General features: G+C 46.3%; 1 protein-coding gene across 1 annotated transcript in view; it reads right to left on the bottom strand.

Moving 5' to 3' along the window:
• Positions 1 to 1375: 1375 nt before the first annotated feature.
• The window catches only part of LOC107124832 (chromosome unknown open reading frame, human C9orf91), a 21459-nt gene continuing 7219 nt past the window's right edge, over positions 1376 to 15615 (bottom strand). Inside the window, exons 3-8 of the mRNA XM_015428339.1 lie at positions 13926 to 14033; positions 12104 to 12253; positions 9980 to 10090; positions 7432 to 7512; positions 6022 to 6207; positions 1376 to 3111 (exon numbers count right to left, since the gene is read on the bottom strand). Coding sequence (XP_015283825.1) covers positions 2932 to 3111; positions 6022 to 6207; positions 7432 to 7512; positions 9980 to 10090; positions 12104 to 12253; positions 13926 to 14033 — 816 coding nt within the window. The 3' untranslated portion in view covers positions 1376 to 2931. The remainder of the gene's footprint in view (positions 3112 to 6021; positions 6208 to 7431; positions 7513 to 9979; positions 10091 to 12103; positions 12254 to 13925; positions 14034 to 15615) is intronic.

Raw genomic sequence — 15615 nt, 5'->3', positions numbered from 1 at the left:
CCCCCCCAAAAAATCTCCAGGGATTTCCCGGAGCTGGCAACCCTAATGGATATGCATGTGCCTGGGTGCCTGTCGAGGAGTATACTCAAAGCACTCTTGATCCAAACATACACTTGGACCATATCAAGATTGCTTTGTTGCAATTTTTTAATCAGTTCACTTGGTTATAGAGAGGGGGAAATGGCACAGGTGTCGGCTGAATGTGCGCATTGGTAACACAGTGGGAGGGGAAAGAATCACATGATCTTAAGGAACTGAAAGTTGTAGAAAATGGCACATATTCCAGTTCTAGGTTTAACATTAGAAATTCTCATTAAGATGCTATTTAGAGGGTGTGGAAATGTATGGTACAGTGAATTTGTGAAATAAGAAAAGGAAGGAACTGGGAAAATTAGCTCATCCTGAATTAAAGGGCCTGGCTACCATGAAACTTCGGTTTCCATAAACACCAGCTTTCTCAAAACCCACAGAAGACTTGCCAACTAACTGGGGGAACAGGTTCCTTAACCTCTGCATAGTGTTTTCTACTCTAGCTGTCTCCTCCCTTCCCTCCAAACACACATTTGTTCCTTCCCAGGGACTCACTTCTAGGTTGCAGTCACATACACTAAATAATACACTTTCAATTCACTTTTCAACTGGATTTTGCCAGTTCACACAGTAAAAATCCAGCTGGACAGTGCACTGAAAGTGGATTGAAAGTGGACTATTTAGCGTGTTTGACCACAGCCATATATAAGAAAATCTGGACAGTGCCGTGTCAAGACTGTGCCATTTCAGTGCTTAACAACTGCTGCCATTTAGGCTTTTATTCTTTGTGCATTTCTAGGTATAAGGGAACCAGTACGCAAAGAGTCACCCAGAGGGAGAGGGGCCGTTCCGTTTCCAGCCCCAGAACGGCCCTGTGGAACATGAGGATAGTGTAAAAACAGTGAAGGGCTCTCCCTGGAATCGGCTCCCGCATGGCTCTCCTTTGAAAAACCAGGATGTCACTAAATTTGCAAGAACTTCCTCTTGCATCATCACAGAGCACGATGAAGACAGGTTCACAAACTTCAGCACGGAGATGAACTGGTCCGAACGTCCCCCTGCCTGTGATCACCTAACACTCTTAAAATGCTGAATCAGAGTGAAAAGCAAGCATACTGCAACCATTAAAAAGATATTTTATATTGCTGCTGGTCATTGTCATTCTCTTCCCCTGGGGAATTATCAAGAGAACCCACTAGAGAGCGAAGCTTCAGTCGGTCCTTCTCCCCCCAGAAGCGCGAAGTCCGAAGCAGTTCTCACAGCGTCATTACCTCCAGAGAAAAAAAGCATTGACTACAATGGTATAATCCTATAAATATCTGTTTATTCACAGGCTTGGCAGGGGGTCAAGGAGAAATGGTTCCAAATCCCATAGTCCAGCTGGGGCACACCCAACGTCCACCATGCCCGGAGCACCACGGACTGCTGCTTTAAGCTTCCCTTATTAGAAGCTAATGCAGCCTAAACCAAATTCACTTCTTCCCCCAACCCCATGTGCAGATGAAAGAAATTGAACTGAACTGCCCAGGCGGGCAAAGTTCGATGACTGGAATTCCAGATGTGTTCCCCGGCTCTAAAAAGCAGCCATTGGGCAGAGTGATGTGGATCAGGGCCATGGTGCTGGAGAAGGAGAGGTTAACACGTCCCCTTGCTCAATTTCCTAGATAAAAAAAATGTCCCCCTTACCAGATTCTTTAAGTCCCACTACGGGGGAAAAGACAGATACCCTTATTGTGTTTATCATTAACAGCCTTGCTCACATCTTGCCAACTGAAGGTCGTGGCTTCCACAATTGAGTCAATCCATCCTCCTCTTTTCCTGCTGCCGCCGTCAACTTCTCCCAGCATCACTGTCTTTTCCAGTGGTGAGGAGAGCATTTTTGATTGGGGAAATGGTACCGGAAGGAATAGTTAACTCCACACCATAAAACTGTAGCTCATCCGTACCTTCCCCCTACAGTTACTCTTTATTGGTCCAAACAGCATTTCAGGAGTTTGAAATCACATAATGCTGGAGTTCCAGTCGTTGAACTCTAGAGTTATGTAGCCTGACCTTAAGAAATTTGTTGCACTCCAAGTTGCTAGACAAGAAGATGCTTTTGTTAAAGACATATTCTTGGACGCTGCCAAAAGCTACCACTGACAGAAGGCTTTCCATCACCAGAGCATGACTTTCTCACACACACCCATGTAGCTCTATATGCCCCCTGAAATGCTGATCCTGGGACATGGGAGTTCACCAGGAACAAGTTGGATGTCTGCAGTGAAGGGGGGGGGGGACAACAGTGAAAATTGTGCCCCCATTCACAGAAGAGTTTGGCAGGACCCAATCCTTTGTTCTGTAGCCAACAGTCCACTCTGGTGCCCAGACGTCTCCTTTTTTTTTTTGGTCAGTAAGATGATGTTTCCAGTGTGCACTGCATGACAGATCAACAGCTGGCAACAGCAGTACTACAGCGGTGTGGATCTAGGCCACAGGTTGAGTATGGTGTCTGGTTCAAGATTTTCCCAACTGAAGTTCCACCAGCTTTCCTGCTCTCCCCGTGAACAGTTATCATCCAGTGATTGAGCATCCACTTTGTATCTAAAAGGTCCCAGGTTGAAACGTCAGCATTTCCACAACAAGGATCTCAAATCTGGGAAAATCTTGGAGAGCTGCCACTGGTCACTGGGTAGAGAGCACTAGATTCGACAGACCCTTCTCTTAACTTAGTATTAAAATGTATCCCTTATGTGAAGACATGGATGCCTCCAAGAAATTTCTGCTAACCACTCTGGCTTACGGAGAACAATCAGCATTCTCCCTCCCCCCCCACCCCCGGATTGTGGGTGTTGCCTCTCTCCTTTCCCTGCTGGTTGACTCTGTGCAGAGAGAACAGATTAATGTTGTGTTGGCTGCGGGTCACCTCAGCTTGAATGAAAAGCATCTCTTCCCCAGCACTGTCAACTCAATAAACTGGCAAAGGCAGGGGATGTGGTTAAACATCACATGTCGTCTCACGGGGACCTCCGGTAGTTGGTTGCTAACCAAGAGCCTGACGTAATAGCCACTGTAGATTGTCAACAGCTGCAGGGCCATGACCTGGAACGAGACATCCACCACCATTTACTTTCAGCCTACTATCTCTCAAAGGTTTCTGATAGGTCACCAGATGTAAAAGGTACACCAGGCCCCCTGTACCTTTTAATACCTGTGTAAAAAGTGGGAAGGGACCATAGCAGAGCACAGGCTGCCAAAGGTCTCCAGGTCAGTCCTTTGCATCTCCAGCTGAAGGATTTCAGGAATACTTCCACCAGGAATAGAAAATATTGAGTAAGATAGACCGGTAGTCTCTCTTAATACAGTATGTTGCACCAAGGTGTGGGAAATGCCATAAAGTCACAGATGACTTATGGCAACCCTGTAGGGTTTCAAGGCAAGAGACGTTCAGAGATGGTTTGAAATTGCCTGCCTCCACATTACAACCCTGGTATTCCTTGGAGGTCTCTCATCCAAATACTAGCCAGGGCCTATCCTGCTTAGCATCTGAGATTTGATGAGGTCAGGCTAGCCTAGGCTATCCAGGTCAAGGCTATTTCATCATAGCCTGTCTTAATATAGTCTGTTGCACCATAAATCTTGCAAGGTAATATGGGCCACATCAACACAGGACACTTTATATGGTTCTTGACCAGGCTAACTGGCTCAAACCAGATAAAAATCCTTTTATTTAACAGCCATTGCCTCCCCCAAAGAATTCTGGGAAGTGGTGAGGACGCTGAGAATTCCATTAAACATCCCTTGCCCGTGTCAAAACACAGAACTATCATTCCTGTGCAATCACACTGTTTGGATTTGACAGATTCATGGAAAAGGGAATCTACTGAAGACTGCCCACCATGGCATGTAAATGGAACCTCCAGATTCAGAGACAGTATACCTCTGAAGAACAGGTCTTGGAGAGAAAGCTGGGGGGAGGGTGGTTGCTTTTGTGCCCTGTTTGGAGACTTCACAGAAACATCTGCCTGCTCATTGCTAAAAACCAGACCCACTGCACTAGAAATCCAGCAGGGCCCTTCTTATGTTTTGCTTTGCTTTGGAGGATTAAACAACTTAATGGAGGATAGGTCTGTCCTTTGAATTTATCCATTCTATTCCAAAGGACTATGCTGTTGGTTGAGCATCTGGCTGGACATTGTAGGTTGCCAGCTATGGTTGCCAGCCTAAAGGTTGTCAGTACAAACTATACAAACAACCATGATATAATTACTAAGATATTATTATATGGAAATGTTTATGTATTTACTATAAAGATGTTTAACATTAATAGATACCAAAGAATTTTATGATTCCTCTATGATGCATAAAGTGCTTAGGCCAGATAACTGTCCGTATAGTCACTCTGAACTTCTGTCAACTTTTTCATCCTTCCACTTCTATTAATGGCACATCCACGGAGAAATTATGTGGAGAAATTATGTGGAGATATTATGTGGAGAAATTATGTGGAGAAATTATGTGGCTTTGACTGCTGAGAGGAGGGATTGCTACACAGAACTTTGAATGGATGAAGAAGTTGACTATTAGAAGTTCAGCATGACTATACGGACAGTTATTTGACCTAAGCACTTTGTTCATCATAGAGGAATCATATGTATTGTAAAAAAAATTGGTATCTATTAATGTTCAAAATCTTTATAATAAATACACAAAAAAATCCATAAAATAATATCTTAGTAATTATATCATGGTTGTTTGTATAGTTTGAATTGGTGGTTCAGCTTCTCCTGTGATCTCTCATAATTTGTAACCAACAGGTGAGGCCTGGATAGCTCCTGGAATTGCAACTCTAGATGACAGAGATCAGTTTCCCTGGAGAAAATGGCCACTTCAGAGGGTGGACTGTATGCCACTAGAACCCAGCAAGGTCCCTCCCCTCCCCAAACTCCACCTCCAAATCTCCAGGAATTTCCCAATGAGGAACTGGCAACCCTAGAACCAGTGACTGTACTAGATGGACCCTGGGCCTAATCCAGCCAGGCTCTTCTGATGCTGTTCATTGAAGTAATCAGTTTGCTCAGTGAAGTAAAGTCCTCTCTGGCTCGATTTTTCCTGGCTGTGACGGAGACAGCAGTGCCTTTAAAAGCTGCCGTCACAGACTGAAAACAGGACACTTTTCCTGGCACAGCTGAGGCAGTTTGTGGCTGCTAAACTTCCTGCTTCTTGGCCAGCTTTAAAAGGCAGAAGACTGTTTTTAGCAACGTCAACAGAAGAACCGACCGCCTTCACCTCCGAGGCAGCTTCCCTGATGAGTCACTGAGGAAACAGAAGTCACGCAGGCGATTCTGTACCTAGCATTCGCTCCATGTTTTCTCAACACTGAGGAAAAGGTGCAGCTCAAAACCACATTCAAATACCTAGGGGCAATGCTGTACTGACTGCAAAGTCGCCCCTGAACGGCCATGGCTGATTCTGCATGCATTGGCTTTTCCCTCAATTCTTTTATGGAACCCACATTGGAACAGAAATTCCCTTCTGCATTGCATGCTGCTTTCACTTCCTTTGATCATCAGGTTTTATGGTAGCCTCCCCCCTCCATGCCACTTTCGCTTTCTTTGATCATCGGGTTTTATGGTACCTTCTGCATCGATTTATGGCCATTTTATGGCAGTTCAGGGGTGACTTTGCAGTCAGTACGGCGTTACCCTGAGGTAGTTGAATGTGGTTTTAAGCTGCACTTTTTCCTCCCAGTTGAGAAAATGTGGAACGAATGTTAGATGCAGAATCGCCCCATAAATCTATGCAGAAGGTACCATAAAACCTGATGATCGAAGAAAGTCAAAGCGCATGCAGCCTAGAGGGTACCATAAAATCCAAAGATCAAAGAAAGTAAAAGCAGTGTGCAATGCAGAGGAGAATTTCTGTTCCAACGTGGGTTTTGTAAAACAACAGAGGGAAAAGCCAATTCAGAATCACACACACACACACACACCATTGCCAAGAAACTCTTACCTTGGGGGCTCCATCTGGGATAAGCTGGAGGAGCTCTCGGCATGTCAGGGCACTTCTGCTTTTATTCTTGGTGTCAGGCAGCAAAGGTGACTCCTCTAAAGAGCTTTCGGCTCTCTCTTCCTGTGCTGGGAAGATGGCGGTCTCGGTCACAAGGCAGAGCTCGTCCAGGTTGTGCCACAGAACAGACTGGAAAAGGGAGGGAAGGTGGCAGGCCTCAGGGTAGCTCATACACATAAACACACATGGTCATGCGGTTTTGTCAAAAACTGTGTTTAATTTTCTCCAGTCCTTTGTTGGGCATGCCTAGCTTCTCAAACAGTAACAGCAAGATATAGGCACTTTTCTCTCTGTCCTGCTCGGGGCAATTTGCCAGAGAAAGGGAAAAGTTGGCCTATTCTCTCCGCTGCTCTGTAGCACCACGATAGCAGATGGCCAGAGGATATTCAGTGGGTCTGCACCTACCAACCCAGCATGGATCAGGTGACACATGAGGCCAGTAGGGTCCCAAATAGTCCTACAAAACTACCGAGTCTAGCCTGACTCTTTGATCTGAGCACTTTGTGGACTATTTACTCCTATATACCTGCTTGACTCTAGAACACCAGCAGTGACACGTCTACTGAGACCTTACAGGTCAAATGATGTGAAGAGCTATTAGCAGTCTTAGCCATCTCTCACTAGGTCTTGAGACCTGCTCAGAACCAAATTCAAGATCACTACCCCTCTGGTTAGGATCTGTGGTGGCTCAAGTGGTTAAGACTCTGAACTGCAGGCTGTGGAAGATCAGTAGTTCAGCAGTTCGAGACCCGAGTGTGCCGTATGATGGAGTGAGCTCCCATCTCTAGTTCCAGCTCCTGCCAACCTAGCAGTTCGAAAGCAAGAAATTCCAAGTAGATAAATAGGGACCACTTCGGTGGCAAGGTAACAGCGTTCCGTGCGCCTTGGTGTTTAATCATGCCGGCCACATGACCACAGAAATGTCTTCGGACAGCGCTGGCTCTTCGGCTTGGAAACGGAGATGAGCACCGCAACCCTAGAGTCGGATTCGACTGGCTTTCGAGCAAGGGAACCTTTACCTTTACCTTTTTACCCCTCTGGTTGGCTCTGTGACTAACCGTTCCACTGCATCAAGACTATTCCTTCTTACAGTGCAATATCAATGCACATCTGTGCACGAGTACTGCAGAACAGCAGAAAAGACATTAATTATGAAGGGATTCAAACAGGTAGTGCACTGCATATGCTCAGGAACTGCAGAGGGTTCCTAACTGGGAATTCCACTTTGGGGAAAAGAAGAGTTGATCAGAGCTCCAAAATCTGGTGAGAAATTTGTATGGGGAGGATTTTGAAGGATCCGTACTTTGGGAACCACCCCAGAGACAAGCCCAAACATGTCCAAGCATCACTCACCTCCTGGTTCCTCTTCATATTTATAATTGACTCCTCTAAAGACTGAAGACACGGCTCCACGGTGAAATGAACAAACCACAGCTGAGGAACATGGGAAACAGGACAAAGAAGCACGATTTCCTTATGGCTCCAGACAGTTTATATGTGGGTCTGTGTGCATGACAAAAATCATAATTCCCAGGCACCAAAATTAGAAACTGGCACAGGATCCAGTCCCTCAGGAGTCTCAGTTTTCATTGAATGAAAAGGCACATGTTTATAATCCACGTTCCTTCGGGATCACCTTTTTCTGTTAGGATTGCCAGGTCTTGCCTGGCTGCCGATTGGGGGGGGGGGGTCCCCTCTCTGTGCCCTGGAGTTCTCGGCATGTGCACAAAGTGCACGCACCACGATGACATCACCTGGAAGTGACATCATTGCATGGGGCACATTGCGGGGGGCACTCTAGCATTTGTGAGAAACTTCTATGGTCAAACGCTAGAGTGCCCCCCCCCCCGCAATGTGCATTGCACGATGACGTCACCTCCGGGTGACATCATTGTGCCAGGCAATCTTTGAGGGTGGAGTTCCCCCACTGGCTAACTGGGCGGCAGCAGATCAGGGCCCCAGAAAGTGGGTAAACTCCTGCCCCCATTGGAGGAATGGAAACCCTGTTTTTGGTATGTCCCCAGGAAAGCACTTCAATTGGCGGAGAATAATTTGCTGGTGATCCCTGGACCCAAAGATGTCTGGTTGTCCTCGACTAGGGCCGGGGCCTTCTCAGTCTTGGCCCCGACCTGGTGGAACTCTTTGCCGAACACCATCAGGGCCATGAGGAATTTAATACAATTCCGCAGGGCCTGTAAGGCAGAGATGTTCCACCGGGCTTTTGGTTGAGGAAAGTGACGCTATCACCCTCCCTCTTTCTCCTCGTTTCACCTGTTTCCCTCATCCTGCCCTGCCCATGGGGCAGTGGCGCAGTCCAGTATGGGAATAAGATTTATTAGGGCACCATCTTGGATTTTAGGTTTTTAATTACATGCTTAACTGTATATTTGGATTGCTGTATGATTTTACGTATTGTTTTATCATCTATATATCTAATTCTCAAGTCGCCCCCTGGTGTGCGGATACTTAAATCCGCACATCGGGGGGACCTGGGGGGGGGAGGGAGAGGTTTGTGCGCACGTGGGGCGGTCCCCACGTGTGCACAAAAATCCTAAACCTAACAAAAACTATCGGGGGGATACTTAAATCCCCCCGAAACTGACAGAGCGTCCCCTGCACATGTGCAGGGAATGCTCTGCAAGCAGCGAGGCGGCGGGGGGGGGGAACAGCAGCGAGGGCCGAGCGGCAAGCTGCGAGGGCCGAGCGGCAAGCCGCGAGGGCCTTGCTTCGGAGGCGGCGTGGGGGGGAGAAAGAGCAGCGGGGGCCGGGGGGGGGGAAACGGCGAGGAACCGGGGGGGAAGGCAAAGGGGAGGAAAAGCAAGGGGGGTGGAGGAGACGGGGGAACCAGAGGGATGGGGGGGGTACTTACCTCCTCCTCCTGCTTCCTCTGCCTCCCTCCCGCCCTGCCCCTTGTTCATGTATATTGCCCAGAGCTCTGTTTTTGCAGGGATGAGGCAATTCATAAATTGAGAAGGTGGTGGTGGTGGTGATGATGATGATGATGATGGGCATGTAGGCTTGAAAGGTCAAGGCCAGGTAAAATCTGAGAAACCAGCAGCAATCAGAGTCTGTTTTCCTCCTAGTGGCTTGGGCAATTTACTAGGACCCATTCTGAACCAGCAAACTCATTTATGGAGTGTGGCTATGAATATATACACCTGTTTATCAGGGACAGTCTTGGTTTTTCAGTAACCACCCCTAGTAAATCACACACACGCTCACCATTTTTTTTGCAAGACCTCATTAGTGTCCAGTGCTGTCTGGGCCAGACAAGATGCTGGGAGGTCCATGATTAGACCTCTTGCCATCTTTTTTTAAAAAATGTGGTTCTTATGCACACAGGGATCTGATCAGACCCATGATGCAAAGGGAGGAGGGGTTAAGTCTTCTCTTCCACTGCCATTTTGCTGACCATTCAACAACCCTTCCACCACACCATATCCCGACCTGGATGGCCCAGGCTAGCTTGATTTCATCAGATCTCAGAAGCTAAGCAGGGTCAGCCCTGGTTAATATTTGGATGGGAGACCACCAAAGAAAGTCCAGGGTTGCTATGCAGAGGCAGGCAATGGCAAGCCACCTCTAAATATCCCTTGTCTTGAAAACCCTATGAGATTGCCATAAGTCAGTTGCCACTGAACAGCACCTCCCAACACCACATTATCACACCATGGTCCCAGTCAGAGCTGATCTCTTGCCCAACTGATAACTGCATTAAAAAGAAAAAAACACCGGCAGCTCCAGTCATGGAACTCCCAGCAGATGATTTGGCACTGAGTCTATCTCATCATTAGGAATCTAAACGCCAGGAAGCCCGGTCTCAGCAGCATCTCACGGCTTGGGTGAAATGAGTAATGAGCTCCCAGAGATAGATGGAGGCTGGTTGATAGAGAGAGCATACCTGTGGGATGCTGTGAAGCTGGTCCAATTTGTCAGTGACTCCCACCAGCAATTCATGTTTCATTAAAACTTCGTTGGCAGCCACTAACCTCATATCTGTATTCATATTCATCTGTTACATAAGGAAAGCCAGGAGATGTTAATGTGTCTGAACTGAAGGATTATCTTGATGGCAAAGTGCTCAAGGCACATAACACAGCAGAATCTATCTGGTTTGTGTGTGCTGGCAAGATACAGAGTTACACACAGAGCCTCTTTATCTTTGCAAAGCTAATATGAGTCCTTTATCGTAAGGAACTCCATTATAGACAGGATACAGTAAAGATAGGGTTCTAATCAAGTCTAACTAGCTAGGAAGGATACAGATGCAGGAATCAGGTCATGCCCTCTTGGTGCTAAGATGAAGAAGGCTAGCATAGTGTGGAGAGAGATGTGACTGCGGTTCTAACTCTCTTGATTCAATTGATCACATATTGTTAGACTGTTCGTGGCATGCATCTGCTAGGGAAAAATGGTTGAACACTTGGTTGCATGGTAAACATCACCTTTCCAATGAAATAAAATGCCAATTTCTATTGAACGATGTAACAGCAGAGATTACTGTGGCAGTGGCCAATTTTTTAGTTGACGTGATGAGAGTGAAAAATTTGGGAAAGTCCGTTTCATGATTTTATAATTAACCTAGACTTTTAGTTGATTGTGTCATTTTCTGTCTTTGATTTTTAAGGTTGTATATGCCATTAAAGGTTGATTGATTGATTGATTGATTGAGTGTGGAGAGAAGGTGTCAGGCCAGAAGGAAGTTTCCCTGAGAGTAGCAATCTACACATCAGAGCAGTAGAAGGAAAGGATGGTTAGTGTCGTAGCCTACCTATCTTTCTGACTCATGGATCCTCTCTGACGTATGAGGCTTAGAGACAGTGCAAAGTCTTTGACTTCACACATAAACCACTGGACTGTCATTAATGCAGTGGGGCTGGGCTACTAATATCGCTAGCACAAGCTTCAGACAGAACAAAGCTCCTGGCTAGTATAACATCATGAGCTATGAATCAGGATGTCCTTGGTTTGAATTTTACCTCTGCTGTGAACTCAGTAGGTAGACTTAAGAAGGGCTCTCTTGCTCTTTCTCATCCTTCCCCCTCTCCCCACAATATGGGAATAATGACTGGCCTACTTTATAGCAAATCTCTGACTACCAATGACAGGAAGCAACATCAGGGGGTGGCTTTGGCTGCTAGACTCTGTTGGCCATCCAGGGCAACTGGTTTTCCAGTGTGTGAAAAAGTATGCTGGATTAGATGGCTCACTGGCCTGATCCAGCAGGATACCTCTATGTTCTTAGGTCCAAGGGGACCTGGCCTAGGTTGTAAATCCATTCTATACTTTATCTGATTTCAGAAATAAAACAGAAATGTTTTTTTCATGATTCATGAGATGGCATGACTTAGACAGAATGGCTTTGGTGGAGGGATGTTACCAGCTTGTATTGAGCCCAGGCAAATGATGCTCAGGATCTGTTCCTCCTGAGGGAAGATCCTGCACAACCCAAGAGTGGCTTCTGTTTCTTTATGACCGGGCTACTCTCCGGACAGCAGTCCAAGGGCCAGAAATCTCTCTCCTGGAGATTAAAGTAGTTTGGGGAGGGGGTGCATTTTTAACCAGGGAATCTGTCCCGATTCTTATCATGCATCTATGGCAGCTTTTTGCAGCTGCAATATGCCAGAGATCTGATCGCTGGAATTAATTTTAGAGATTCTTCTCATCAAGCTGGAATTAAGGTGGAGAAAAATACCATGCAGAGCAACATTCCAAAACTATTGTGGTATGGAATGGAATGGAATGGAATGGAATGGAATGGAATGGGGGAAATAAATCCACTCATCCTTATTCAGTTTGCACTGGCCAAAGTTGTAAAATTATAAATCATTTTAAAAAAAAGATGCCGAGAACCAGTTTCAGTCTGGACCAACTACACTGTGAAGAGGTGGAATCATTGCAGTGACAGGTTTTACAAATAGTCTCACTATTCAAGGATCAGCTGAGGATTGCCCCAAAGGACCTCCAGGAAACCTGGTGGCCATCTAGGCTGCCATGGTCCCCAAACACACCCCATTCATCTTACCTTTCCCTGCTGATGATGAATGATGAACCTGATGACCAAGGCAGCCACGAGGGCCGCTAAAGTAACCAAGATACTGATTTTCCAGTTCTGTCCTAGGGAATATATTTGCAGAGTGGAATACAGATTTATCCAGAGAGTCACATAGAAAACCTGAAAAAGACCCAGAGACAGAATGAACGATAGGCCAAACACTGTGAAGAGAAATACAAATGGCCAACAAACAGGGGACCTTTATTTGGCCAAGATGATATTGGCAAAGCTAAGTGCTATTTGTTTTAACACAGTCAGGACATCAGGTGCCCAGCAAAATCAACCCACCTAAATAACTCCGGGCTTCAGAGCCAGTGATGGGAAAAGAGTCTGAACTGAAGTGGGTGGCAGAGATTTCAGGGGCAGGAGCAACTCAGTGGCCACTTGGGACATCAGATTGGCGGAGATGGCAGTGGAGGAGTCCTGCACCCCTGCACCCCCTCCTCCCATGGCGTCCGGTGTCAGGTTTAATTAGCTCCCAAGACAGCGCCACTGCAGCCCATCTTGAATCTGTAGCCTCCCACCACTGCTGCCCAACCCACGTCCAAGGTGGGCAGCAGGGTGCTTGGGCTTGGCAGGATGCCTTGAGCCACCTCTGTTCCTGGGTCTGGTTTCTCTCACAGCCATTCACAATCAGAGCCCAACCCCTTTGGAGAGAAGACAGATCCTAACTGGATCCAGTTCAGCCCACCACCCTGCCCATTAGGATTTCCTGTAATCACCCAAATTTCCAAATTTGTTCAGACAAGGGGCAGTAGCATGGCGGAGCTCTGGGAACCAATTCTAGGAGTTAGGCCTCTGGATTCAGACCTTAAATACTGCGCAAAGCACCATGAGCAGCATTCAGAGCCAGTGAGAACAACATTTCCCTTTGTCCAATGAGCTCAGGGTGGTGGTGGTCACACGGTTTACTCCATTTTGAACATTTGAAGCTCTTTTAAGCTGACTGTCATGATCAGTCTTATCTGCTTTGACTAGCAGTGGCTCTCCGGGTCTTACGTGGAAACCTTTCACGCGACCTAACTAGGAATGCCATGCCAGCCTCCAGTTGGGATCTGAGGTTCCCCTGGAATTACAGCTCATCTCCAAACTACAAAGATAAGTTTCCCTGGAGAAAACAGCTGCTTTGGAGGTGGGCTCTACAGCATTGTACCCCACGGAGGTCCCTGTCCTTCCCTGGTACCATCACCAAATCCCAAGAACTTCCCCAACCTGGATCTGGCAACTCTATCCCCCCATCCCCCACTGCTGGCCTCGGGAGTCGTGACAACCCTACATATTTCCTGATCCTTTATAACTAGAGATCCCTGGAGGTGAAACTGGGACCTCCTGCATGCGTAGCAGATATTGTACCATGGAGCCACAGCCTCACTATCCTGAAAAGAACTCAGCGAGGAAGATAAAGCAGAGTGAATGGAACTGGTCTGCAATTGCCCGGGAGACTTTGTGGCAAGAGAAAACTGGGACCCCCAGGTCCTCCTGGTCCAAATTCTGTGTTCTATACCACACTGAGCCATTGGTTCTGGCACTCAACTAATGCAAACTGCAAGTGTACTATGGTGAGCAGCTGAGTCTGAAAGACAAGGGTTTCTTGGCTCACTCCCAAAAAGACCTTGGTCAGATTCATCAAGGCAGTTGCCAGGTTTGCAATGCTTTGCTATATAGAAGCCGGCAATCTGCAGCAGCAAAGTGCTGCCCTAATCCAAGATACTGTCTAGTTATTTTGGATCTCAGAAAAATACATCCCTGCCCTCTCCACACACCCACTTCACTGATGCACTACGGTCCTTACCACAGCAATGGCTATCCCAAATACTCTGGAGTTGTAGAACATGTACTTTCTCACTTCTGGCTCCAGAACTGCAGATTGGACTAAATTTCTCCACTGGTCAGTTGTCATCTGTTTGGGTAACGACAATAGAGTTAGATCCAGGTGGGCAGCCGAAAATAGGGGGTGCCTGGGTAAGGAATTCACCTCCCCTGTCTATGTGCCCCTAGGTTAGAAAAACTGTACAAACTATGTAAACCGCCCCAAGTCTACGGAAAGGGGCGGTATAGAAATCCAATGTGTATGTATGTATGTATGTATGTATGTTGGTCTGAAGCAGGAGAACAAATTTCGAGTCCTGCGGCACCTTTAAGACCAACAAAGTTTTATTCAAGGTATGAGCTTTTCGTGTGCACGCACACTTCCTCAGTTGTGCATGCACATGAAAGCTCATATCTGGAATAAACATTTGTTGGTCTTAAAGGTACCACTGGACTCAAAATTTGTTCTAACACTAGAGTTAAATATCTGTCCAATGCCAGTTTGGTGCAGTGGTTAGGAGCACAGACTCTAATCTGAGAGAACTGGGTTTGATTCCCCACTCCTCCACATGCAGCTGTTGGTGTGACTTTGGGTCAGTCATAGGTTCTTTCAGAGCTGTTCTCTCTCAAGGGCAGTTCTCGAAAGAGCTCTCTCAGCCCCACCTACCTCACAGGGTGTCTGTTGTGGAGAGAGGAAGGGAGGAGATTGGAAGCTGCTCTGAGACTTTGAGTGAAGGGCGGGATATAAATCCAGCCTCCTCCTCCTCCTCCTCCTCTTCTTCCCCGCGTCTGCTGTTTAATATCTACATGAAACCATTGGGAGAGATCACTTGGTGATTTGAATAGAGCTGTCATCCTTATGCTGATGACACCCCAGTTATCTCTTCTCTCCATCAGGATCCAGGGAAGCTATGGACTAGCTGAACCAGAGTACGGAGGCTCAGAGGGACAAGATGGGAGTGAACAAATTGAAATTAAACCCAGACACACCAGAGGGGTTTGAGTCAAGGGCTATTTCTTTATTTTATTAGATTAATACCCTGCCTTCCCTGCCAAAGCAGGCTCAGGGTGGCTTACGTTAAAAGTTAAAACAGATTTTAAAAATTTAAAAAATCATAAAACATTTATAAAGAGCTACATGTACAATGGAAAATATAGGATGGCGAGAACACAGTTTTAATATCACCATAATGGAATTTAAAGAGATTACAACAAAAATCATTCGAAGGGGCAAACAAACCGGGAAAATATCTAGCTTGGCAACTTAAAGCTAGAAAAGAAAGAAGAATGATAACCAAAATAATAGAAGATGGAAAAGAATTCGTTGACCCTAATAGTATAAAGAGAAGTTTCTTCAAGTATTATGCTAAATTGTTTCAAGCGACTAGAGTTGATCTTGAGAAGATTAAAAAATATTTGGAAGAAGTTCCACTACCGAAAATAAGCAGTGATTTTAAGGACATTTTAAATAGACGAGTTCAAAAGGATGAAGTGCTGAAGGCAATTGACGAAGCGAAGTTGGGGAAGGCGCCAGGGCCGGACGGATTTACCGCAAAGTTTTATAAAAAAATGAAAGAAGAAGTAGCTCCGGCCATGGAAGCTTTATCCAACGAAATACGAGAGAATAAGAAGGTGCCGGATTCATGGAAGGAGGCAATTATATCACTGATACC

This window comes from Gekko japonicus, unplaced genomic scaffold (genome assembly GCF_001447785.1).
Source record: "Gekko japonicus isolate JY-2015 unplaced genomic scaffold, Gekko_japonicus_V1.1 scaffold4054, whole genome shotgun sequence".
Lineage (NCBI taxonomy): Eukaryota > Metazoa > Chordata > Lepidosauria > Squamata > Gekkonidae > Gekko > Gekko japonicus.
This window is presented reverse-complemented; position numbering and strand designations above follow the sequence as displayed.